Source organism: Coregonus lavaretus (assembly GCF_964263955.1).
Source record: "Coregonus lavaretus genome assembly, chromosome: 13".
Taxonomy (NCBI): domain Eukaryota; kingdom Metazoa; phylum Chordata; class Actinopteri; order Salmoniformes; family Salmonidae; genus Coregonus; species Coregonus lavaretus.
In genome coordinates, this window is record NC_140000.1 from 49347818 (window position 1) to 49375740 (window position 27923).

The window sequence follows — 27923 nt, forward strand, 5'->3', positions numbered from 1 at the left end:
GGTTCCGTCAATAACAACAATACGTCCGCCTCAGATTTTTTTTGCTTAAGGCGTTATGTCAACTTTTTGACATACATAGCTAGCTATTTACTTAGTTGTATAACTACAACCTGTATTTTCGTTGGTGGACAGGACCCATACAATAAGGGTGCTATATGGTGTGAAAAACTGACTTTATTTTAGATGAATTTGTAGCTATGTTTGATAGCTAATCTGGCTAGCAAACTAAACTAACATTAGCAAACCGACGCGCCTCAGTCTCAACGGTCCCAGGTACTTCTGCAGACGGCTCACCCACTACATAGCTAGCTAACGTAGCTATGAATAGTGTTTTAATATGTCTGGAAACTAGCTAGATAACGCTAGTAAGTAAATATACTGTAGCTAAGTTAAGAAAACTAGCTAACGACCATGATCCTAACTACACTGCAGGGGCCAGGGTAACTTTACTTAGCTAGCTAACGTTAGCTAGCTAAATCTATAGGTAAAGGACATTGTCATAGGACATGTCTATCTTTCAGCCTCTGTAGCTCAGCTGGTAGAGCACGGCGCTTGTAACGCCAAGGTAGTGGGTTCGATCCCCGGGACCACCCATACACAAAAAAAAAATGTATGCACGCATGACTGTAAGTCGCTTTGGATAAAAGCGTCTGCTAAATGGCATATTATATTATAACTAAGCTATGCATTAGCAACGTCAATTGGTGTCAGTACGTAGGCATTTAGTCTGGTGTCAAGATGCCATTTCCTCTCAATTCAGCTGAAAAGAGCTGTAGTAGCACGAGTAGTTAGCAACAGCCTAGCTTCGATACAACCAAGATAGTTTTTTACAGACTAGTCCAGCACAATGTAAAAACTCTTGGTTGCATCGAAGCTAGGCTGTAGTTACCAGACTAAATGTTTCCTCCTTCTGTCACCTCTGCAGAACTCGCACAGTGCTGAACCAGAGATGAAGATGTTCTCAGTCTCCCACAAGACGGCCTTCGTGGTCGACCGCTGCCCTTAAATGGCAGAGTCCAGTTAGCAGCAGGTGGAGTGTGACATGCTGACCAAGAGACGTGGCCAGGGCATGATCCCGCTGGCCCCAGTGGCCAAGTCCCTGTGGACCTGCACTGTGGAGTACTGCTGCATCCTCTATGACGTTTACCCCCCTCAAGAAAATAGTGAGTCCCTCCCTCCTTCCCTTAGCCTGGTGGTCCAGTCTGTTTTAGCCCAGGTCAGAACAGAGTCTAGTCTGTTTGTGCTTTGGCCAACTTCTCTCTGTGTTCATTCATATTCCAAGTTGGCCACAACACATTACACAATGCTTCAGTGGTTATGTTTCAGGTCAACTACATTCTGAGTGTTTCAGAGTTCCACATTCTGAACAGCTGGAGGCAAGAGGACCAAAACACTCATGAGGTAATGTATTTCCCAGTTCGAGAGACATATACTTATTTATCAACAGGGCAACAATTGATCCTTCGCCAACCCCGCCCCCCTTGGTAACTGTTACTAACTCAGGCAAGTTTAGCCTTTTATCTTCCAGAGAACATGGAGAAACGCATTGTAATAACACTAAGATAACTCCCAAAAGAGGTACTTAGTCAGTTTGAGACAACCATCACTTATATCAGATAGGAGCAGATAAAAGGGCCTTCAATATGCTTTTGTAGGTTATATTCACAAAATAAAAATAACGCAGGAGCGCAACACAACAAGCAGGAGGACTGGGATATAAGCAAAAGCCAACCGGGCCCAGTGTAAGAGGGAGAAACCCCACCAGCTGACCATCGAGGCAGAGGCAGATGAAATAAAGGAGCAACGTTGTTCCTGTACTGCACGGTAGGTCTCACAATCATTTAAAAATCTAACGCATACTACATTGTGTACAATATCAGCTGTAGCTAGCGGTTATGCTGACGTAAACAACCAACGCCTTAGCCCCAACAAACATACTGTTCTATGCTAGCTCCACTGGTTACTGCTCGCATGTTGTCGGGCTGATCCACACCCTGGACCTCTGGAGAGCCCAAGATGAAATGTCCACCACAAGCTTGCCACAACAGTGGCATAAGCCAAGAGGCAAGAAGATTGATGCCAAGCCTATTACAGCGGTCGTGGTGGAAAAGGAAAATGTGAGCTGGAAGAGAAGACCAGTCTAGTGCAGTTACAACTTTGACAGGTGAGCTACACGTGAATGCATTGTTGACATCTAATGCATGTAATAACCAATCCAACCACAAGAGGCTATAACAACACATCTACAACTGTTACATGTCATAGAAACCCATGTTTTAGACATGGGCAGGTACTTACTGTACAGGCACAAATCTATTGTTAGCAGCAGCAGTAGGTTATGCAGAAACAGATTTCAGTTTCCACCTCCATTTTCTCAGGACAGTGTCAGAAGTAACAGATGGAAGATTTACATTGACTGAAAAATGTCAGGCACACCTATGAGCTACATTGCTGACAGGCCCCCATTAGAAGTAACAGTAGGTGAGGAGGAGTACCCGATAGGCAGTGGCTTGAGCTACCAGGTAAAGCAATTCAGAAAACTTTTTAGATCAATAATATATTGTTTTTTAATAAATACAATTAATAGAAACAAGCATAGTCACTGATAACAATACTAATGCATTGGATTACAAAGAAGAGTTGCCCTTTCCAGGTGCACCCTATGCTTCACTATTTTCTTTGTCATCTCGAGATCTGGTTCTTTTTGTAGGTTGGACTTTGCAAAGGGAGGAATGTTCAAATCTAAGACCAATTTCCTCCACATCTTTCTCAATGAGAAACTCCTTGTCTGCCATGAGCCCATCATCTCTCTTAAGGTAGCCACACTGAAGCAGACTTTGCAGTAACTCTGATGTTACTGTAGAAATATTTATCTGTCAGAAATGGATCCTGTGTAGAGAGAGGGTGGATGCAAATATAACTGAGCCACATGGATCACATATTATCAGATACTTCAGTGTGTTGCTAGACTTGTAGTTGGAATAAGTTTGGCTTTGCAGTAGCAGTGAGCTCGGTTTCTCCATCTTTAACTCTGTGCAATCTAGTATTGCAAAGGTTATTGGAAAATCTCTCATAGTTATCTGGCATGTTTTCTGTGATTTTATGTCAAAAGTGTCTGTTTCATCAGCACTAGCCGAAACTGCTGACGCAGGGGCATCTGTTGAATCTGCCCATCTACTCTCTTGTATGTCAAGGGGATAGTTGTCTGTGGGGCTGTGTTATGATTTGGCACAAGTTATTTAACTGATCATAAGTAAACCCAGTGCGGTATCGGAAGTAGTTGGAGACACCACTGTTATTTACTGACTCTGGCGTTAACGGGTTAGGGGTTTGAGTTTCCTGAAGAGGTATGGATTTTCTTTAACAAGTCCATTTCCTCTTCCTTTTGGGTGAGTTGAATCTTGAACCTCACCCCTTCCTAATTTTTCTTTTTCCAACTGGGGATGCTCCTCTATACACTCTGGAAACACAAAATACACCAAATTATTACAATTAGAATTCCTACAGTACATGATTTAAACAAGGTTGGTACTTTGTAATAACTGTTCTTTACACTGTTCTTTTGCAGCTCCCACTATTGGAGAACACAGAGCCACCACCATCCTCCTCGAACCCAACTGGTGAGTTCCCAACATTTCCTCTGCCGCCACAACCAAACTGTTTCTCTACAGTTCTGAATGAAAATTAGATATATTACAACAGTGATATGATGATCTCCCAGTCTGAAGCAGAGGCACTGGAAAAAGAGAAGACAGCAGAGCGACAACAACACCTGGCATGGCGTCTGCAATTCTGTGCTTCCAACTTTGTGGCAACAGTTTGGGGAAGGCCCTTTCCTGTTTCAGCATGATAATGCCCCCGTGCACAAAGTGAGGTCCGTACAGAAACGGTTTGTCGAGATCGGTGTATAAGAACTTTGACTGGCCTGCACAGAGCCCTGACCTCAACCCCATCGAACACCTTTGGGATGAATTGGAACGCCGACTGCGAGCCAAGCCTAATCGCCCAACATCAGTGCCCGACCTCACTAATGCTCGTGGCTGAATGGAAGCAAGTCCCCGCAGCTTCCATTCCGCAGCATGTTCCAACATCTAGTGGAAAGCCTTCCCAGAAGAGTGGAGGCTGTTATAGCAGCAAAGGGGGGACCAACCATATTAATGCCCATGATTTGGGAATGAGATGTTCAAAGACCATGTAGTGTATGTTGCCTATGTTGTACTTGTGATTGCACTAAGTTGTGTAGTTATGTATGAGTTATGTAAGTTGTGTATAACTTATGTACAAAGCCTCCATATAAAGGATAAACGTCTGAAATGTGCCCTTGAGTGTCTGTCAACATTTTGGTAATGTAGGCTAGGTTTGGTTAACCCTCATATTACAGTAAGTTTTTTTTTTGGAGGTGGCCTGCATCGTATGACTGCATCTCCTCCAGCAGCTGGATTTGGGTACTGAAGACTTGGCTTCCCATCAACAAAGTGCTGAAATAATGATGTATTTTAGCAAATAGCCAGCTAAAGATTTGTGATACATGTAACCTAACAAAGTTGCGTTAGCTGACGTTAACCTTGACGTTAGCTAGCAAAGCTTTATCCCTGTCGTAGTAAATATAAAATGTTATAGATTGGTCTGACTAAAATGATGTGCAAGACCCATTTGTGTTAGGAGCCTGTTTTTCAATAAATGCTGTTTTGGGTCAGAGAACAAAGGACAGAGGAGAACACCATATCTTGTCACCAGATGGCCTAGTCTTGCAGGAATGCGATAACAGGACAACACCCCCACCTCCGGCCATAAACCACCAGTTACTCCCCTTGACACACACCAATATTTCACTTTCACGCACACTCATTCTCAACTCCTCACGAGTTCCCTGGACACACACAGACATTTCACTGTGCACGCACACTCAAACTCCACTCCCCTGTCTACTGGTCGGGTGCCAAGGGCAGAGGACTCTGCCGTGCACCAATGGGGCATCTGCTCTGGACAGAGCAGACCCGCCTCCTACGCCTCGGGAACCAATCAAGGGACTAGAAGAAGGACCCCTTCCTTTATGTTACATTGTATAAAGTAATGCTGTAAACTCTGTTTAATCATCCTTCTCAACTGTCTCCATAAGAGGCAATTGATTGGGTCCATGCATGTAGCTTAAAACAGTACAAGATATCTCTGTGTTTAATAAACTGCCTTTTGCTTAAGCAAATTCCTCTCTGTCTAGCGTCGTTGGTTTGTACTCCCTCTCCGTATTATGTGTTCACCAACATCCCCAACATACACTTCTCCTTTAGATTTTGTTAAGGGTAGAAAAAAGACTAGCCTCTACAGGCTACTACTCTACCTACTCCACCGTTTTACCATTTTCTGTTCACTTGTAGCAGCGCAAGAAAAAGCATCTCTGCCTCCCTGTAGCCCACAGACGTCATGAGGATTTTTTGCGAAATGTATCCGAGGCCCGAGTGGTTGGTTACGGTTGCTAAGCTGTGATTGGACAATCGCATTTCGGGGGCGGAGTTTAGCGAATGGTCAATTGTAGACAGCACTACAGCGCAGATGGTTTAGTTCCAAAAAAATATTTGACTACAGCTTTTTGCTATTGCACCACTCACTCACTACACTACCATTCTCATTGTCTCATTTCGATAGAGGTTAACCAGTCCTGTCTCGAGAGAGAGAGAGAGGTCTTGTTGTAATGTCTGGTTGACTTGACCTGCTTCCATTTGTATTTCTGTGATAGCTCGTCTGCTCTGGCAGCTGTGGGTCCACCTAACGTCATGCACGGCCTGGTGGCAGCGGTGGAGTCACTGTGTAAGATCCCAGACAGGGTGGCCATCAGGTGACGCATTATCTGCCTCACAAACGCCAAGAGGTAAACATTAACAGACTAAGTAAACCTGTTTTTATTTATTATAATAAATTTTTTTAAGGGATGGATCAGCTATGAAATTAACAGATAGAATTGGAACTATAAAATAATTATACACTGAACAAAAATATAAACGTTACATGTAAAGTGTTGGTCCCATGTTTCATGGGCTGAAATAAAAGATCCAAGAAATGTTCCATACGCACGAAAAGTTTATTTCTCTCAAATTTTGTGCAGAAAATTGTTTACATCCCTGTTAGTGAGCATTTCTCCTTTGCCAAGATAATCCATCCACCTGACAGGTGTGGCATATCAAGAAGCTGATTAAACAGCATGGTCATTACACAGGTGCACCACTCTAAAATGTGCAGTTTTGTCACACAACATGCTGACTGCAGGAATGTCCACCAGAGCTGTTGCCAGATAATTTAATGTTAATTTCTTTACCATAAACCGCCTCCAACGTTATTTTAGAGAATTTGGCAGTACGTCCAACTGGCCTCAACCGCAGACCACGTGTATTATGTCGTGTGGGCGAGCGGTTTTCTGAAGTCAAACGTTGTGAACAGAGTTCCCCATGGTGGCGGTGGGGTTGTGGTATAAGCAGGCATAAGCTACGGACAACGAACACATGCATTTTATCGGTGGCAATTTGAATGCACAGAGATGCCATGATGAGAACCTGAGGCCCATTGTCATGCCATTCATCCGCCGCCATCACCATGTTAATGCACGCCCCATGTCTCAAGGATCTGTACACAATTCCTGGAAGCTGAAAATGTACCAGTTTTTCCATGGCCTGCATACTCACCAAACATGTCACCCATTGAGCATGTTTGGGGAGCATGTTTGGGATGCTCTTGATCGAAATGTACGACAGAGTGTTCCAGTTCCCGCCAATATCCAGCAACTTCGCATAGCCATTGAAGAGGAGTGGGACAACATTCCACAGGCCACAATCAACAGCCTGATCAACTCTATGCGAAGGAGATGTGTCACGCTACAAGAGGCAAATGGTTGTCACACCAGATACTGACTGGTTTTCTGATCCATGCCCCTGTCTTTTTTTTTAAAGGTATCTGTGACCAACAGATGCATATCTATATTTCCAGTCATGTGACTGGTTTCCTTAAATTAACTGGTACTCAGTAAAATCTTAGAAATTGTTGCATGTTGCATTTATATTTGTGTTCAGTGTATATGTGAATATGTATATGTATATGTGTATATGTATATGTGAAATTCTACAGCTGCACCATCGAGAGCATCCTGACTGGTTGCATCACCGCCTGGTATGGCAACTGCTTGGCCTCTGACCGCAAGGCACTACAGAGGGTAGTGCGTACGGCCCAGTACATCACTGGGGCAAAGCTCCCTGCCATTCAGGACCTCTATACCAGGCGGTGTCAGAGGAAGGCCCTCAAAATTGTCAAAGACTCCAGCCACCCTAGTCATAGACTGTTCTCTCTGCTACCGCACGGCAAGCGGTACCGGAGTGCCAAGTCTAGGTCCAAAAGACTTCTCAACAGCTTCTACCCCCAAGCCATAAGACTCCTGAACAGCTAATCATGGCTACCCGGACTATTTGCACTGCCCCCCCACCCCATCCTTTTTACGCTGCTGCTACTCTGTTAAGTATTTATGCATAGTCACTTTAACTCTACCCACATGTACATATTACCTCAACTACCTCAACTAGCCGGTGCCCCCGCACATTGACTCTGCAACGGTACCCCCCTGTATATATAGCCTCCCTACTGTCACTTTATTTCACTGTATATATAGCCTCCCTACTGTCACTTTATTTTACTTCTGCTCTTTTTTTCTCGACACTTTTTTTGTTGTTGTTTTATTCTTACTTTTTTTGTTTAAAATAAATGCACTGTTGGTTAAGGGCTGTAAGTAAGCATTTCACTGTAATGTCTGCACCTGTTGTATTCGGCGCATGTGACCAATAAAATTTGATTTGATTTGATTTGAACACAAACAATACAAAAGTAAATGTTCATCCAAGATGGCATAGCAGTGCGGTCATGTACTCTGTAGTGTGTCCGTGTAAATAGCCAGTTTTTTTGTTTTTTGTCTCTTTCGTATATATTTCTCAATCACACTTTTCATCCTTAAACCAAATATACTTTCCTGCAACCCGCCTCACCCAATGTGGAACGGATTCTATTATTTATTTTACCTTTTTATCCAGAACCTCCAGTTGAAACTAGCCAGCTAACTAGCTAACTAGCTACTTGCTATTAGCCACCGTTAGCGGTTTTCACCATTGTCCGTGGCCTTCACTACCTACCAGCCAGCTCTAGCCTGGACTATTATCGGCCAGACTATTGTCTGCACAGTGCGCTATCGACCAAGAACATATCGGATTTTCTGCCGGAATCACTGAATCACTGGACCTTTACACCGGATCATCGCAACTAGCTAGCTGCAACCGAATGGATGTTGTTGGCTAATCACCACTGCCCCCGGAGCAAGCACCAGTTAGCCTTGAGCTAGCCTCGAGCCAGGCCCATCTCCCGGCCATCTACCTCTCTGTCAACCGGACGGGACCTTCTAGTGTCGACACGGAGCCCCGCCGATCCATCACGACTGGTCTGCCGACGTAATCGTCTGATGTGGTTTCAACAGGCTTCCCGTTGCGACGACCACGAAGATCCATCTACTAGCCCCGGCCCGCTAACACACGCAATCAACAGCCGTGCTTCCTGCTCGCCTGTGCTGTAGCAGCCATTCAAACTGCTCCCGGTCTCACATTTTTACATTATTTTTTAAAACATTTTTTGTAATATTGGCAGACACTCTTATCCAGAGCGACTTACAGGAGCAATTAGGGTTAAGTGCCTTGCTCAAGGAGACATCGACAGATTTTTCACCTAGTCGGCTTGGGGATTAGAACCAGCGACCTTTCGGTTACTGGCACAACGCTCTTAACCACTAAGCTACCTGCCGCCCCATGGCGAACTCCTATTGCTGTTCACTGGACCTTATGATCACTCAGCTGCACAGCTGACGCCTGCTGGACTGTTCCTTTACAAGGTACCCCCATCCTGTTTACCTGTCCTGTTTATCTGTTTAGCCTCAGCCCAAACTTTCGTCGCCATTACCAGTTGTTGTCTTAGCTCTCTTGAATAACACCTGTGATTGCTTTATGCCTCTCTCCCATGTCAATATGCCTTGCCTATTGCTGTTCCGGTTAGTTCTCAACCAGCCTCAGAGAGCTCCTTTGTCCCACCCCCCATACACGCGGAGACCGGCTCAATCGGTGCCTCCAGTGATGCTATCTCATTCATCGTTACCCAACGCTTAGGTTTACCTCCACTGTACTCATATCCTTCCATATCTTTGTCTGTACATAATACCCTGAATCTATTCTACAACGCCCGGAAATCTGCCCCTTTTATTCTCTGTACCCAACGCACTAGAAGACCAGTTCTTAAAGCCTTTAGCCGTATCCTTATTCTACTCCTCCTCTGTTCCTCTGGTGATGTAGAGGTTAACCGAGGCCCTGTAGCCCCCAGTATCACTCCTACTTCCCAGGCGCTATCATTTGTTGATTTCTGTAACCGTAAAAGCCTTGGTTTTTTGCATGTTAACATCAGAAGCCTCCTCCCTAAGTTTGAGTTACTCACTGCGTTAGCACACTCCGCCAACCCTGATGTTCTAGCAGTGTCTGAATCCTGGTTTAGGAAGACCACCAAAAACTCTGACATTTCCGTCCCCAACTACAACATTTTCCGTCTAGATAGAACTGCCAAAGGGGGCGGCGTTGCAATCTACTGTAGAGATAGCCTGCAGAGCTCTATCATACTATCCAGGTCTGTGCCCAAACAGTTTGAGCTTCTACTTCCTTAAAATCCACCTCTCCAGAAATAAGTATATCACTGTTGCCGCTTGCTACAGACCCCCTCAGCCCCCAGCTGTGCCCTGGACACCAAATGTGAATTGATTGCCCCCCATCTATCCTCAGAGTTCATACTGCTTGGTGACCTAAACTGGGATATGCTTAACACCCCGGCCGTCCTACAATCTAAACTAAAACAAAAATCCAGAAAATCACATGTATGATTTTAAAGTAATTCATTTGCATTTTATTGCATGACATAAGTATTTGATACATCAGAAAAGCAGAACTTAATATTTGGTACAGAAACCTTTGTTTGCAATTACAGAGATCATACGTTTCCTGTAGGTCTTGACCAGGTTTGCACACACTGCAGCAGGGATTTTGGCCCACTCCTCCATACAGACCTTCTCCAGATCCTTCAGGTTTCGGGGCTGTCGCTGGGCAATAGGGACTTTCAGCTCTCTCCAAAGATTTTCTATTGGGTTCAGGTCTGGAGACTGGCTAGGCCACTCCAGGACCTTGAGATGCTTCTTACGGAGCCACTCCTTAGTTGCCCTGGCTGTGTGTTTCGGGTCGTTGTCATGCTGGAATACCCAGCCACGACCCATCTTCAATGCTCTTACTGAGGGAAGGAGGTTGTTGGCCAAGATCTCGCGATACATGGCCCCATCCATCCTCCCCTCAATACGGTGCAGTCATCCTGTCCCCTTTGCAGAAAAGCATCCCCAAAGAATGATGTTTCCACCTCCATGCTTCATGGTTGGGATGGTGTTCTTGGGGTTGTACTCATCCTTCTTCTTCCTCCAAACACGGCGAGTGGAGTTTAGACCAAAAAGCTCTATTTTTGTCTCATCAGACCACATGACCTTCTCCCATTCCTCCTCTGGATCATCCAGATGGTCATTGGCAAACTTCAGACGGGCCTGTACATGCGCTGGCTTGAGCAGGGGGACCTTGCGTGCGCTGCAGGATTTTAATCCATGACGGCGTAGTGTGTTACTAATGGTTTTCTTTGAGACTGTGGTCCCAGCTCTCTTCAGGTCATTGACCAGGTCCTGCCGTGTAGTTCTGGGCTGATCCCTCACCTTCCTCATGATCATTGATGCCCCACGAGGTGAGATCTTGAATTGACCGTCATCTTGAACTTCTTCCATTTTCTAATAATTGCGCCAACAGTTGTTGCCTTCTCACCAAGCTGCTTGCCTATTGTCCTGTAGCCCATCCCAGCCTTGTGCAGGTCTACAATTTTATCCCTGATGTCCTTACACAGCTCTCTGGTCTTGGCCATTGTGGAGAGGTTGGAGTCTGTTTGATTGAGTGTGTGGACAGGTGTCTTTTATACAGGTAACGAGTTCAAACAGGTGTAGTTAATACAGGTAATGAGTGGAGAACAGGAGGGCTTCTTAAAGAAAAACTAACAGGTCTGTGAGAGCCGGAATTCTTACTGGTTGGTAGGTGATCAAATACGTATGTCATGCGATAAAATGCTAATTAATTACTTAAAAATCATACAATGTGATTTTCTGTATTTTTGTTTTAGATTCCGTCTCTCACAGTTGAAGTGTACCTATGATAAAAAATTACAGACCTCTACATGCTTTGTAAGTAGGAAAACCTGCAAAATCGGCAGTGTATCAAATACTTGTTCTCCCCACTGTATCTATTCATGGCTCCACTGACTCCAGGATAATATTTTTTCAAGTCATGTGAGCAAAAAATATTTCCTTTTTATTTGTAATGGCAAACCAGATCAAGTTAAACGGGTACATTTATATAATGAATATGAGTTTGGAGGGCTAAATCTACTATCAAGGCATTAAACCTCTCTTAAAGCTTCTATTATACAGAAACTGTATCGAAATCCAAACTGGTTTTCCAGTAGGCTACTAAGAGAGGCACAACCGATGTTTAAAAGGGGGCTCTTTGCTGTTATACAGATTAAAACCATACATTTTCGTTGGATTGACAATGGAACCCTGTTTAAAGTACCCTCCTTTTTAAAGAAAGCTATACAGAGTTGACTACAATTCCAATTTTATCCTCCAGAAGAGGCAGAACATATTATTACAGCAAATAATATGGCTAAACTCCAATGTACTGACAGAGGATAAACCAATTTTCTTGAAGAGATTTTATAAGGAAGATATCATGTTATGAATTACATTGTAAACAATGACGGTAAAATTATGTCACAAGTAATTAATCCAGGTGTATGGAGATGTATGCTAAATACAAAATGATAACCAACTCATCGCAGCTCTGCCACAAACATGGAAGAGGCAATTATTTTAAAGAGAAAATAATGAATTTGTTTGTCTGTCACCAATTAAAAATAATAAATGGCTTAAAATGACCAATATAAATTGTAAAATGTATCAGTTTCACTTACAGTCAAGAGGGTTCACAACTAGGCTGCATAAAATTCATGCTAGTTGGGAACAGATTTTCGATATCCCAATACCATGGCATCGGGTTTATGAACTGATATACAAAACAACAATTGACGCATCAATCCGTTCGCTTCAATTTAAGCTATTATATAAAATTCTCGCTACAAAAAAAATGCTATGTATATGGGGCATTAAACAGTCAGCCCTGTGCAGACTCTGCAACGCGGAAACAGAAACAATAGAGCATCTATTTTGGTACTGTCCATCGGTGGCTTGTTTTTGGAGTCAGGTCCAGCAACGGTTGTTATGTCATAATATCAGGGCGCGGTTGGACCTGCAAACTGCAATTTTGGAGGATTTGAAGGACCACAGTCAGTCAATACGAAATATCCTTGTGGTGTTGGTTAAAATGTTTATTTTGTGGGCAATTTCGACATAAATGTTGCAGAATGGGAGGTTCAAGTCCCTATTGAGACACCATGGGAGAATGGAGGGATGTAGCAAGAGGAAATGGTAGAATGAGGATTTAATGGGAAAGCTGGGTTGATTTGTGGCTGTCTGAAGGTTGGACTTAATGAGTGTGGGAATAAATACATACACACATGCACAGTAAAAAGGTTTGAGGTCCTCCAATCAGAGGTGAGGGTGGGGATGTGATTATTGTATGTTTTGTGTTTAGTTATTTATGTTTTGTGTTTTGGTTTCACGCTGTGAGCGGTGTGTGTGCTGGTCCAGGTGGTTATGGGTACGCTCGCTTCCATGCCCGCCTGGGCGTCGGTTAGGGCTCAGTCCTTCCCGCCCTTGGAAAATCCCTTCAGGCGTCTTGGGGCGGGTGGGGGCGAGCGCACCCACTGATGGGACCAGCCATTCGTATTGTCATTGTATTGTATTGTTGTTTTATATACACTACTAGTCAAAGTTTTTTACATTGTAGAATAATACTGAAGACATCAAAACTATGAAATAACACATATGGAATCATATAGTAACCAAAAAAGTATGAAACATATATACACTACAGGTCAACAGTTTTAGAACACCTACTCATTCAAGGGTTTTTCTTTATTTTTACTATTTTCTACATTGTAGAATAATAGTGAAGACATCAAAACTATGAAACAACACATAAGGAATCCTGTAGTAACCCAAAAAGTGTTAAATAAATCAAAATATGTTTTATATTTGAGATTCTTCAAATAGCCACCCTTTGCCTTGATGACATCTCTAGGCTGTGTAAAGGCTATTTTACCAAGAAGGAGAGTGATGGAGTGCTGTATCAGATGACCTGGCCTCCACAATCCCCCGACCTCAACCCATTTGAGATGGTTTGGGATGAGTCGGACCGCAGAGTGAAGGAAAAGCAGCCAACAAGTGCTCAGCATATGTGGGAACTCCTTCAAGACTGTTGGAAAAGCATTCCAGGTGAAGCTGGTTGAGAGAATGCCAAGAGTGCAAAGCTGTCATCAAGGCAAAGGGTGGCTATTTGAAGAATCTCAAATATAAAATATATTTTGATTTGTTTAACACTTTTTGGGTTACTACAGGATTCCTTATGTGTTGTTTCATAGTTTTGATGTCTTCACTATTATTCTACAATGTAGAAAATAGTACAAATAAAGAAAAACCCTTGAATGAGTAGGTGTTCTAAAACTTTTGACCTGTAGTGTGTGTGTGTATATATATATATATATATATATATATATATATATATATATATATAACAATATTTAGTGTTTAACAAAAAAAAACACACATGAAGGTACCCATAAGCAATCATTTCTGATGTTATTTTTTTAACACGTGAAAAATTGGTGGATATAGCATTTTGGAAATAAACTCTTCAATTACTATCAAGTAATGATCTAGTTATTAACAAACTGCCCGAAGATCGAAGGATATTTGATAGTGTGGGAGAGTGGGAGTGTACATTGGGCCAATGATAGTAGCGGCAAGCTGTGAGTCAGTGTGGTTGTTAGCCTTTGCTATGTCCTCCAGTGTGATAAAGGAATACTTACGTATTCCAGCGACCTTAGTACAACAACCAGCGACCTCGTCAAGTGAGTCTAACTTCTTGGTGTAATGGCTAAGGCCTGACAACCACAGATATACAGGTTCGAGTCCCGGTCACGACAGTCCCAAAATTCGCTGCACTTTAAGAAGTGGTATGGGGCATCCTTCATGGTAAACGCTGAGAGCTTCCAAGGTGTGCCTGTGCATGAGTGACCTTGGACTGAGTCGCAGAGACAGTTTGAGTCCCAGCTAATTTACTACAGTATTATAAACACTGATGATAATGAAGTTTATTATAATGAATAGTGTATAGGGTAAATTGAGGCAGATAGAAGAGAATAGCTAAGTAGAACCCTCATTACAGAGGGCAATGGTGGTGCCAAAAGTCAATATACAGTTATTGGATACTTTTTAAAGTTTGAAATAACAAAGGAGAAAATATATAAGAGACACAACAGAATAACATTTGAGCAAATACAATTAAAATGGCACATAAAATGAAAATTTGGTTCATGATAGGTAGAAACGAAAGCCTATAGAGGAAGGCTACATTATTCAGTCCTTTTCTCTCGCGAGAAATACTCTGCAAAAAATTATGAATTCCACGTTAACTCACCAATTTCCATTCCGATCTCTATCTCCGTGTCGCCCTCCAATTTTGTCACGGACACAGAATCCATTTCAAGAATGTTGTCCCCACTCTCATTCATCTCAAATGTCACATATCACAACAAGCCATCAACGGTTAAACCTGGATAGTTGTCTGCAAAATGTTACGGCGGAATTAACGCATCATGTAAGATCACTGCCAATGAGCTGCATGTATTCCAAAAGTTCCCACTTTATTTTTCAACAGTGTTTCAAAAGAAAAAACATTGCATGCTTTTTAGATCAAGTTCTAACTTGAGAGAATGGGTGGGGCAGTCCTATACGGACTATCGGTTTTTGAGTAGTCTCAGACAGGCGGGTTGCCTCCCACAATGTTACCAAACCAATGTAGGTCTGCCATTTCCGAGACCAGTTTTGAGCGCCTTGGCCGGACGGGCAGCTTTGTTACGTCCACATAAGTACGGTCTGAATAATTGACTGTATATACAACAGCATTCTTTAGGCCCGTATTGTAATATGAAACTGTTTTCCGCTTTCCAAATGCATTGAATGATTCTCATTGGGAAACGTTATTATTGCATTTGCTGGTTATTAATTGGTCAGTGATTCTCAACCAGGGGTCCCCTGGGGTGCATCAAAAAGCTTTGGTGTCCTGAAAAAGCAGTGAAAACGAACAAGTTGAACATATCAGTAGGAAGACCAAAATACCTCACATTTAATTGAACAATTGTTTGACATGCATTCATATAATGTGCAATTTCAAGCACATATTTTACTCTTAAAATGTGACTCCTTGTTATCTGTTCTGTTCCCAACCAAATTCCTTGTAAGATACTGTTCCCTATACTGTTCCATATTAGATAGACATACTGTTCCCTGTTCCATATTCGATAGACCTACTGTTCCCCACCATACTGTTTCCCATTAGATAAGTTCCATATCTCAGTGTTCCCAGATACTTTTGTTCCCCATCTTTGCTTCCTATCAGATACTGATACCCCATCAGATACGTTTGGATCAACAGTTCCTTATACTGTTCCCTATCAAATAGATACTGTTCCCCATCATAATTGTGCCCTGACAAATACTGTTCCAACCTTTCTTATCAGAATACAGAGTATAACAATGATGACAAATTGAAATGAATGCAAATACATATTTGTCGAAATACATTATTTATATGAATAAAATGAAACATATTTAATAGTGAAGGTGTCATATGCTGCACATGGATTGTGCACATTTTCAACAGCAGGGATCATCAACTAGATTCAGCCGGGGGCCAATTTTTTCTTGAGCGGGTGCTCGGGTGGGCGGAACATAATAACAAATATATTTTAAGACTTCAAATTGACCTCAAGAAGCCTAAACAGATATCATATTTGACTAAAACATAATCATTTCAAACCTTGATTACATTTGGGAACAATGTCCTGCGTATGGTGCTGTCTTTCGGATGGGACGTTAAAATGGGAGTCCTGACTCTCTGTGGTCATTCAAAATCCCATGGCGCTTAATGTAGGAGTAGGGGTTTTCACCCCAGTGTCATATCATCCCCCTCATTCCTAATTGGCATTCATCACTCCTCACCTCTCCATCTGATAGCTGATGTGTGGTGAGCGTTCTGACACAGAAATGGTCGCCGTGCAACACTGAGGTGGGTGCTACACATTTCCCCCTACTATGTAAAGCGCCTTGAGTAACTCAGTTGGTAGAAAAGTGCTATATAAATCCAATAAATTATTATACATTATTTTTATATACATTATTTTTTGTATAAGATCACGTCTCTATTATGCGTGGGAATACTTGGGAACAGATTTCCAAAATTAAAATCACTTGGAGCTGATTTCCTGGGGTATTACAGTATTTTATGTACAACAATGAAAATTAAGAAAACTTGGGGGGCCAAATAAAAACCAAATTTGGTCCGCGGGCCGCCACTTGGGGAACCCTGCTAAATTTATCTAAGCAAAGAAGACAGGAACCATTAAAAGATATTGAAGTAAGACACGGACAATTCATACACAAGGGATATGGTTCCGGCAATAATAACTATAGCTACGTCCGCCTGTGATTTTTTGTTCCAGGCATTATGTCGATGAATTTTTTTAAACCTACATAGCTAGCTATTAAATTCGTTGTAAAACTACAACCCATATTTTTGTTGGTGGAAAGGAACCATCCAATACGAGTGCTATATGGTGTGAAAAACGGACTTTATTTTAGACTAATATGTAAAGCTAGCAAACTAAACTAACATTAGCTTAGGTTAACGTTAGCAAATCGACGCGCCTCAGTCTCATCTGTCCCAGGTACTTCTGCAGACGGCTCACCCACTACTTAGCTAGCTAGCTAGTTAACTTAGCTATGAAGTGTTTTAATCGGTCTGGAGTAAGTAAATATAGCTAGCTAAGTTAAGTAAGCAAGCTAGCTAACGACCGTTATCATAACGACATTGCAGGGGCCAGGGTAACTTTACTTAGCTAGCTAACGTTTGCTAGTTAGCTAATTCTATAGCTAAAGGACATTGTCATAGGACATGTTTCTCTTTCTGCCTAGTTAGCTACTGTATGTATTAGCAATGTCAATTGGTGTCAGTACGTAGACTGGAGCTAGTTACTGGTGCCTTGCTCTTTTCAGCTAAATTGAGAAGAGATGGCATCTTAACACCAGACTAAATATTTCCTCCTATCACCTCTGCTGAACCAGAGATGAAGATGTTCTCAGTCTCCCACAAGACGGCTTTCGTGGTCGACCACTGCCCTTACATGGCAGAGTCCAGTCGGCAGCAGGTGGAGTGTGACGTGCTGACCAAGAGTCGTGGGCAGGGCATGATCCCGCTGGCCCCAGTGACCAAGTCCCTGTGGACCTGCGCTGTGGAGTGCTCCATGGAGTACTGCCGTATCCTCTACGACGTTTACCCCCTCAAGAAACTGGTGAGGCCATCCCTTAGCCTGGTGGTCTAGTCTGTTTTAGCCCAGGTCAGAATGGAGTATAGTCAGTTTGTGCGTTGGCCAACTCCTCTGTGTTTATTCATATTCCGAGTTGGCCACAGCACGTTATAATGCTTCAATGGTTATGTTTCAGGTCAACTACATTGTGAGTGATTCAGAGTTCCACATTCTGAACAGCTGGAGGCAAGAGGACCAAAGCACTCATGAGGTAATGTATTTCCATTTTCAAGAGAAGGATGCTTATTTACAGTGCATTCGGAAAGTACTCAGACCTCTTCCCTTTTTCCACATGTTGTTACATTACAGCCTTATTCTAAAATGGATTAAATAAAAAATTTTCCTGATCAATCTACACACAATACCCCATAATGACAAAGCGGAAACAGTTTTTTTGCAAACTTATTTACATAAGTATTCAGACCCTTTGGTATGAGACTCAAAAAGAGCTCGGGTGCATCCTGTTTCCATTGATCATCCTTGATATGTTTCTACAACTTGATTGGAGTCCCCATGTGGTAAATTCAATTGATTGGACATGATTTGGAAAGGCACACACCTGTCTATATAAGGTCCCACAGTTGACAGTGCATGTCAGAGCAAAAACCAAGCATAGAGGTCAAAGGAATTGTCCGTAGAGCTCCGAGACAGGATTGTGTCGAGGCACAGATCTGGGGAAGGGTACCAAATCATTTCTGCAGCATTGAAGGTCCCCAAGAACACAGTGGCCTCCATCATTCTTAAATGGAAGAAGTTTGGAACCACTAAGACTCTTCCTAGAGCTGGCCGTCCGGCCAAACTGAGCAATCGGGGGAGAAGGGCCTTGGTCAGGGAGGTGACCAAGAACCCGATGTTCACTCTGACAGAGCTCCAGAGTTCCTCTGTGGAGATGGCAGAACCTTCCAGAAGGACAACCATCTTTGCAGCACTCCACCAATCAGGCCTTTATGGTAGAGTGGCCGGACGGAAGCCACTCCTCAGTAAAAGGCACATGACAGCCCACTTGGAGTTTACCAAAAGGAACCTAAAGGACTCAGACCATGAGAAACAAGATTCTCTGGTCTGATGAAGCCAAGATTGAACTCTTTGGCCTGAATGCCAAGCGTCACGTCTGGAGGAAACCAGGCACCATCCATACAGTGAAGCATGTTGGTGGCAACATCATGCTGTGGGGATGTTTTTCAGCGGCATCGACTGGAAGACTAGTCAGGATTGAGGGAAAGATGAACGGAGCAAAGTACAGAGAGATCCTTGATGAAAACCTGCTCCAGAGCACTCAGGACCTTAGACTGGGGAGAAGGTTCACCTTCCAACAGGACAACGACCTTAAGAACACAGCCAAGGCAACACAGGATTGGCTTCGGGACAAGTCTCTGAATGTCCTTGAGTGGCCCAGCCAGAGCCCGGACTTGAGCCTGATCTAACATCTCTGGAGAGACCTGAAAATAGTTGTGCAGCGACGCTCCCCATCCAACCTGACAGCGCTTGAGAGGATCTGCAGAGAAGAATGGGACAAACTCCCCAAATACAGGTGTGCCAAGCTTGTAGCGTCATACCCAAGAAGACTCCAGGCTGTAATCGCTGCCAAAGGTGCTTCAACAAAGTACTGAGTAAAGGGTCTGAATACTTATGTAAATGTGATATTTTTGTTTTTTAATTGTAATACATTTGCAAAATTTTCAAAAACCTGTTTTTGCTTTGTCATTATGGGGTATTGTGTGTCGATTAATGAGGGGGGAAAACAATTTAATCCATTTTCAAATAAGGCTGTAATGTAACAATGTGGAAAAAGTGAAGGGGTCTGAATACTTTCCGAATGCACTGTATCAACAGGGCAACAATTGTGTACAGCACTCATTCTAAGCAATTGTTGAAAGTCTACAGCTTTTTGCTATTGCAGCACTCACTACACTACCCATTCTCGTAGTCTCATTTTGATTGAGGTTAACCAGTCCTGTCTCGATAGAGAGAGAGAGCTCTTGTTGTAATGTATGGTTGACTTTACCTGCTTCCTTTTTGTATTCCTGTGATAGCTCATGTCTGCTCTGGCAGCTGTGGGTCCACCTAACCCGCAGGAGGACCCTGAGTGTTGCAGCGTCCTGCACGGGTTGCTGGCAGCGGTGGAGTCACTGTGTAAAATCACAGAGTACCAGCACGAGGCGCGCACCACCCTCATGGACACGGCCGACAGGGTGGCTAACAGGGGGCGCATTATCTGCCTCACAAACGCCAAGAGGTAAACATTAAGACTTAGTAAACCTGTTTTTATTTATTATAATACAATTTTTTAGGGGATAGATCAGCTTCGAAGTTAACAGATAGTTCCAATTCTATCAAATAACATTACTTGCATCATTTCTAATCCCCTTTTTTAATATATATGTTTTATTATGCCCCTACCCCCCTCTCCCCTAGTTGGAGGACCTGTGGAAAACATAACAATTCTATACATACACTGAGTGTACATGACATAGACCAGGGATCATCAACTGGATTCAGCTGCGGGCCGATTTTCTTCTTGAGCGGATGGTCAGGGGGCCGGAACATAATTACAAATAATTTATAGGCTGCAAATTGACAGCAAGAAGCCCAAACAGAAGACTAAAGCCTAATCACTTCAAACCTTGCTAACATTTGTATACAATTAAATCTTTATATTATGCGTGGTACTACTTTGGAACAGATATCCAAAATTAAAATCACTTGGAACTGATTTGCTGGTCTTTTTAGTCTTTTATGTCCAACAATAAACACATTTATTGTTATTATTAATTAGTTCAGAAATATTTGGCAGTTGGGGAACCCTGACATAGACTGATCGGGTGAATCCAGGTGAAAGCTATGATCCCTTATTGATGTCACTTGTTAAATCCACTTAAATCAGTGTAGATCAGGCCTCTCCAACCCTGTATTGAGGCTGTTCTGAGGAAAAAGGGGTGGGTGCGACTCAATATTAGGAAGGTGTTCCTAATGTTTTGTATACTCAGTGTATATATGTTTCTTTCCTAATCGTACTGGATTCCAAGTGTATCGGCCAATCAACCAATCACTCTAATCTTAATTCCAACCCTCAGATGTCCACAGACTAACCCATCTTTCCCAGTACACTACAGTTTTACTATTTTATTTTGCAATGCATCCTTCTATTTTACTGTGAAGTCTTACGAGGGTCTTGAACCTCTCTGTTTGTACCAAGATTTCCCTTAAAATAAATCCACATATTTCCCATTGATTGACAGTGGTTTTACAGATCTCCTAACAGTACTGTTTGTAGGTCCCTCTGAACACAGATGTTATGACTTAACAACCACTCCTGGACCTGACTCCAAAAGCAAGCCACTGAAGGACAGCACCAAAAGAGAGGATCTATTGTCTCTGTTAAACCTGGTTATTAATTGAGAACCTGTAGATACTGAAGTAATACCCATCTTTTGAAGGCGTCCATGGAAACCCTAATGGGATATTGTGTGTTTCTGTCTGTTACACAGTGACACCCATGTGCGAATGCTGGAGGACTGTGTGCAAGAGACCATTCTAGACCAAAACAAGATGGCAGCAGGCTCAGACAGGTCAGTATGAGAGGTTGAGAAGAGAATAAGACTGTTTTTACGCTCTTTAGTGGGGATAAAATAAGATTAACTTTAGAAGTCACAGAATTTGGGGGATATTTAAAATGGATTTAGGGCTTAGAGGGGATCCTAGAGAAGTGTCTTGAATCCTTCCGATGCATTCCAATGTGTCTCTGCGTTTCAGACTGATGCCCATCCAGCAGTGTGAGCTGGTGCTCGTCCACATCTTCCCTCAGGTTGGGGACACCCTGGTCTCGGACCGGCCAAAGAAAGAGGTAGGTTTAAACCTGCTCAGGGTTACATTAAATGGACTCTTTAATGTTTTCACCTAGTCTAAAGGTTCATCTAGATATGTATAACATCGCTCCAAACACACTTTGTCATATCAACGCATACTTAATCTGATGTAAATAAAGTATACTGTTAGTATTCAGTAAACGTGTGCTCATTTCCACATGCTGTAGTTACAAAGTTTTATAGAGATGACATACAATAAAAATGGCATGCTAATTTGTTAGTGTTAAAGTCCTACATAGTCCTCCTCTGTACCGGCAGGTCTCCTCTCTGCTGACCAGCGAGGTTCACAGTGTGCGGGCAGGGAGGCACCTGGCCACCAAACTCAACATTCTAGTGCAGCAACACTTTGACCTTGCCTCCACCACCATCACCAACATCCCAATGAAGGTACGTCTTCTGTCCTCTGCTCTCCCAAGACTCAGGTCTTCACCAGCCCCATCTATATAACCTTTCACCCCACCCATTACTTACTTCAGGGCTGTGTCCCAGCAATCTTGAGTTAACTTTTTTCCCACCTCCTTCACATCGTGACATGTTAGATGAACTATTTAAGGTATAAGACAATTTTTTATGGCGGGACGATCTTTTGAAAAGGGCGTCGTCCCGTCTGCAACATGACCTATCCTGACGCGCTCCACTTATTTTCTCTGCATCCACAAACCAACACATTATACATTTTCCCATGGGGGGCCAGTATGAAAAATGTATGCACTCACTAACTGTAAGTCGCTCTGGATAAGAGCGTCTGCTAAATGACTACAAATTTAAAAAATGTAGACTGGCCCTTCCACCCAATGCACCTATCGCTTCACTTGCCTCAACCTTCTGATACCCTAACCTTGCCACACCCCCCACCCCTCCTCGGCTCCTCTTCTTCCCTGTCAGCCATTGTGTACGATGATTTTACACCCTCTTCTTTATTTGTTCATCATGTTGAAATTACTATTGGAACCGCTGCTGTTTTCATGCTGTATTTTCTGTTTTGCTAGCCCACATTAAATGTTTGCGAGCAGGTCAGTATTCTTAAACACACACCAAGAGGGACCGCAGAACGCAAGGCTGTGTGGATTGGTTTTGTCCATCCATCGGACGCTCAACGGCCCTCACTTTTGATTGGCCCCCGATTGTCCATGTGACATTCCAGCAGCCAATCAGAGTTGAGAGTGTTAGCATGTTTGGTGGATGAGAATGTACACATTACGTGCCCTGTAGTTTGCCCCCTCCCACCCCCCCCCCCCCCCCCACCCCCCGGCCTCATCCTGTCTGACTCCTTGTTGGTGCCTTCTCTACCTGTGAGAGTTGGTTGGTCGCAGTCCCTCCTTGTAGTGTCTTGCTGTGGTCCGTTGTGCTGTGTTGAGTAGTACGTATTGATATCAGACCACCCTCTGTCCCTCCTTTCCTTTCCCTCGTTCTCTCTTTCTTTCTCTCATTTGAATAGTAAGTCATTTAGTCCTTCGCCATGACAGGCAGGTAGATGCCTATCTCTTAACCTTCGCCCCTGATGTTTTTGTCCGCCATATATTCCCATGTTATTCATCTGGGTTAGAAAACATGTACGGCCCTTTTCACTGAAATACACATCAGACCCTTAAACTTTAGACTGCAGCAACCACACCTATCCATCTTCACATCACCGGAATGACCTTATAGGAATAACGAAAGAGAGCACAAAGAGAGAGAGAGAGAGCCAGAGAGAGAGAGACGATGCAAAGATCAGTGGTTTATGCCTTTGCTGGTCCTTCTCGAACCCTTGTTGTGAACATGAAAGCAGCAGTGTTTGTCTTGATGACAGCAGTGCACTCACTGCTGCAAGTCGCTCTGGATAAGAGCGTCTGCCAAATGACTACAATGTAAACGAAAATGAAATCTCATTGATGTCTCTTTTTTTTGGTCTTCCCTTTCTCTTGTGGGTGTGAAGGAGGAGCAGCACGCCAACACGTCGGCCAATTACGACGTAGAGCTCCTGCATCACAAGGATGCCCATCTTGAGTTCTTCAAAAGTGGTGAGGTTTTAAGAAATAATAAAATAATCAGTTGTATTGTTTTGGCCACTAAATGATTGTGGCTTTTAGTGTCTTGGCCATAAACCACTACAGTAAACATTCAGTAAGACTCTTTGTCCCTTTCGTCTCTCCTCTTTTTCTGTTGCTTAGGCGACCTGCACATGGCTGGCAGTACGAGTCGAGACAGTGGACTTAAGGAGACGGTTACTCTTAAGTGGTGCACTCCTCGCACCAACAGTGTAGGTAGGCACCATGAACCCTGGGAAACGTAGTTATTTTTTGTATGTTGCGCTAACTGAAAGAAAAGTCCCGGTAGAGGTGGGGCTTGAGATTGAAATTATAAAGATAAAAGAAGAGATTGAAAAATGGCTGAAAAATGTCCTTGATATCGACACATCAAGAGCTTTTCATGTTGTAATATTCTCCTTTGGCTTATCTGGATATTTCCCATCTTTCTTGCATGTGTGTCTGTGTGTGAACTGGTGGCTCAGAACTTCACTACTGCACTGGAGCCTATCGGATCTCGCCTACGGACGTCAACAGCCGACCCTCATCCTGTTTGACCAACTTCTTGCTGAACGGTGAGCTTGAATATTTTTCCCTGACCCCTTGCCTCTACCCCCTACCCTAAATGTTATTAATACTACTGAAAGTACAAACAAATGTAGTTGAATTACAGATGGTGATTGATTGCATTGCAGGTCGCTCAGTGCTGCTGGAGCAGCCCAGGAAGTCCGGGTCAAAGGTTATCAGCCACATGCTGAGCAGCCACGGCGGGGAGATCTTCCTGCACGTGCTCAATAGCACCCGCTCCACCCTGGAGGACCCTCCCTCCATCAGCGAGGGCTGCGGGGGGCGGGTGACTGACTACCGCATCACTGTAAGCCCCTCCCACCCCTTCCTCCTCTACCCCGTAGTGACTGACTACCGCATCACTGTAAGCCCCTCCCACCCCTTCTTCCTCTACCCCGTAGTGACTGACTACCGCATCACTGTAAGCCCCTCCCACCCCTTCCTCCTCTACCCCGTAGTGACTGACTACCGCATCACTGTAAGCCCCTCCCACCCCTTCTTCCTCTACCTCATAGTGACTGACTACCGCATCACTGTAAGCCCCTCCCACCCCTTCCTCCTCTACCCCGTAGTGACTGACTACCACATCACTGTAAGCCCCTCCCACCCCTTCCTCCTCTACCTCATAGTGACTGACTACCACATCACTGTAAGCCCCTCCCACCCCTTCCTCCTCTACCTCATAGTAACTGACTACCACATCACTGTAAGGAGCAGAGGAGGTTTAGCCACAACTAATTGGAGTTTGTTTACAAATGTAATGCATACAAAATGTCAACGTGAAGACACACAAACAACAAATTGGTATAACAGATGTGTACTGAGTTCTATGTAACAATGTGTACCTGCAATATAATGTCCTATATTTACACTGTGTCTATGTAACTACCATGTTAACACTGGTAGGTATAAAAAACACATTCTAAAGTGGGACCAAAGGTTTTATACCAGTCTTTTTGGTGTCTGCCACAGGACTTTGGCGAGTTCATGAGGGAGAACCGTCTGACTCCTGTCCCAGAGTCCCCAGACACTGAGGCTAGTGGGAAGCCCCCGGCGGAGAGGGCCAAAGCCCAGCTGGAGCGCTACACTCGCTATTGGCCAATGATCATCTCCCAGACCACCATCTTCAACATGCAGGCGGTGAGCAGGACAGCAGCCTTCCTTCACACTCTGCACAGTTGCTCACCTTACAGCACTCGGTTGATTTATTTTTCAACCATGTGTGTAATTTTATGTGTGTGTGTGTGTGACTGTGTGTTCATTGTATGTGTGTGATCCAGGTGGTTCCGCTGGCTAACCTCATAGTGAAGGAGAGTCTGAGTGAGGAGGACTTGCTGACCTGCCAGAAGACAGTTTACAACCTGGTGGATATGGAGAGGAAGAATGACCCTCTTCCCATCTCCACTGTGGGCTCCAGGGGCAAGGGCCCTAAAAGGTAGTCTGTCTCTGTGTGTGAGACTGATGTTGTGACTGAGTGTCCCTCCCTGAGTGTTTAGGAGTGGGAACTGTGTGTGTGTGTGTGTGTGTGTGTTTGTACGTGGGTGGGTGGGTTGGTGGGTGGGTGTGTCTATATGTGTGTGTGTTTGTATGCGTGCGAGAGAGAGAGTGAATTAGGGAGAGAGACTGAAAGTGTAACTGAGTGTCGCTCCCAGAGTGTTTGGAGGTGGGGACCGTATATAAGTTCAGTGTGTGTTCCTGGTCTCCTGTCCTGACTGGTTAATGTCTCCTCCGGGCTTTAGGGATGAGCAGTACCGTATCATGTGGAACGAGCTGGAGACTCTGGTGAAGACCCACGTGGCGGGCAGTGAGCGACACCAGAGGGTTCTGGACTGCATCAGCGCCTGCCGCAGCAAACCCCCCGAGGAGGAGGAGAGGAAGAAACGGGGGAGGAAGAGGGAGGATAAGGAGGACAAGGCAGAGAAGAACAGCAACAAGGATTCAGAGGACAAGAGCTGGCAGGAGTCAGAGAGGTCAGGGTGACACACAACGCATACATTTTGTTTGACCTAAGCGTGACCTAATGTTTTAAAAACCAACTTTTAAAAATTACTTTTTTATAAAAAAATATCTATATGATCAAATAAACATATTTAAAAATATATAAATATATGATAAAAGAAAAAATATTATTATAATAATAATTTGAAAAATTATAATAAAAAATAACAATCATTATTATTATAATAATCATAAAAATGTATGCGTACAGCGGTGGTACATTTGTCAGAATGAAAAAGGTGCTGGTACTCATTTTAATATAGTCTTACCGGTTTAGTATTTTACCCTGTTATTCTCCTGGTCACTGTGTTACATTCCTCCACCAGGCTGAAGGGGGCGCTAGAGCGTGGAAAGGAGGAGCAGGGGGAGTCGGAGGTCATTAAGGATTCGCCTGACTCGCCAGAGCCTCTCAACAAGAAGCCCCGTCTGGAAGAGATCCAGCTACCTGAAAAAGCCAAAGGTGCTGCTCCTTGGCCTTATTGCCCTCAGATCCATGGTGTGACCTGGCATGTTTGTCGAATGCCATGTTCACGGTTATCATTGCAATAATAATAATAATAAATAATATGCCATTTAGCAGACGCTTTTATCCAAAGCGACTTACAGTCATGTGTGCATAAATTTTTACATATGGGTGGTCCCGGGGATCGAACCCACTATCCTGGCGTTACAAGCGCCATGCTCTACCAATTGAGCTACAGAGGACCACAATAACATAGTATTCTATTATTATTCATTTTCTGTCTCATCACTGCATTAATTAACTTTTTTATTCAGAGACAATACCTTGATAAGGCGTGACATTACAAGTATTGTCCCTTTTGACTGATCTTTCTGTCTCTGTGTGTGTTTTCGGCCTGTGGTTACAATGTAGGTCCGGTGTCCCTGCTCACCATGTGGACTAACAGAATCACTGTGGCCAACTCCAGGAAACACCAGGAGTTTGCCGGAAGGATCAGCTCTGTGAACAACAAGGCAGAGTTATACCAGCACCTTAAAGATGAGAATGGGTGTGTGATAACGTACTGTATATAACCATTCCCCATATCACAGTGTATTATAGCCCCTCGTTTTAGTTAAGCAATAAGTCCCGAAGAGGTGTGGTATATGGCCAATATACCACGGCTAAGGGCTGTTCTTAAGCAAGATTTAACGTGGAGTGCCTGTATACAGCCCCTTAGCCGTGGTATATTGGCCATGTACCACAAACCCCAGAGGCATCTTATTGCTATTATAAACTGGTTACCAAAGTAATTAGAGCAGTAAAGATGCATGTTTTGTCATACCCGTGGTATACAGTCTGATATACCACAGCTGTCAACCAATCAGCATTCAGGGCTCGAACCACCCAGTTTATAATGTTTAATAGAGATGTTCTAGTTTGTTTTCGTGACTGAAATCTGATTGTCCAGTGCCTGTTATGGAGTAGAGGTCTTATGATAAATTATTTGTCTACTTTTTTCTACTGTTAACAGAATGGACCTCCAGGAGAATGGGAAAGGCACCAGATGATGTGACCTGTCCCTATACAGGATGCACCCACTCCACCGAACACCTTACCACAGCAGGAACATGAGCTTGGACCAGAGATCATGTCAATCTGAGGTGTATGGACTGTCCTCCCCTGCTATGTCCATACCAAGCATAGAAAAATGGATAGCAGTCAGACTTTGGATTTTTAGGAGTGATTTTTGTTTGTTTTCTACCCACGTTTGTATGGATAGGCTCACATATTGTGTGAAGCAATAAAGTTGTCAACAGGCAGTGTTCATTTCTGTGCTATTCTACTTTTCTCTAAAATGTG

At 43.5% G+C, this 27923-nt stretch overlaps 1 protein-coding gene across 6 annotated transcripts; it reads left to right on the forward strand.

Moving 5' to 3' along the window:
* Positions 1–27888, forward strand: LOC311140256 (integrator complex subunit 13-like). 6 transcript variants are annotated; one of them, XM_084175220.1, is made up of 21 exons: positions 1–273; positions 926–1163; positions 1313–1401; positions 3569–3620; positions 5735–5866; positions 17438–17664; positions 17816–17890; positions 19713–19915; positions 21168–21248; positions 21433–21523; positions 21804–21932; positions 23464–23548; positions 23699–23791; positions 24040–24129; positions 24250–24428; positions 25094–25261; positions 25402–25556; positions 25861–26091; positions 26446–26579; positions 26994–27129; positions 27595–27888. In XM_084175220.1, the coding sequence occupies exons 2-21, from the start codon at positions 1043–1045 to the stop codon at positions 27629–27631; spliced, it is 2508 nt and encodes an 835-aa protein (XP_084031346.1). In that variant the 5' UTR covers positions 1–273; positions 926–1042; the 3' UTR covers positions 27632–27888. The 6 variants fall into 6 exon arrangements, with proteins under 6 accessions (XP_084031346.1, XP_084031347.1, XP_084031348.1 ...); XM_084175221.1 differs by having other exon boundaries at positions 1327–1401; XM_084175222.1 differs by lacking the exons at positions 1–273; positions 926–1163; positions 1313–1401 and adding exons at positions 2437–2522; positions 2711–2816.
* The last annotated feature ends 35 nt before the right edge of the window (positions 27889–27923 follow it).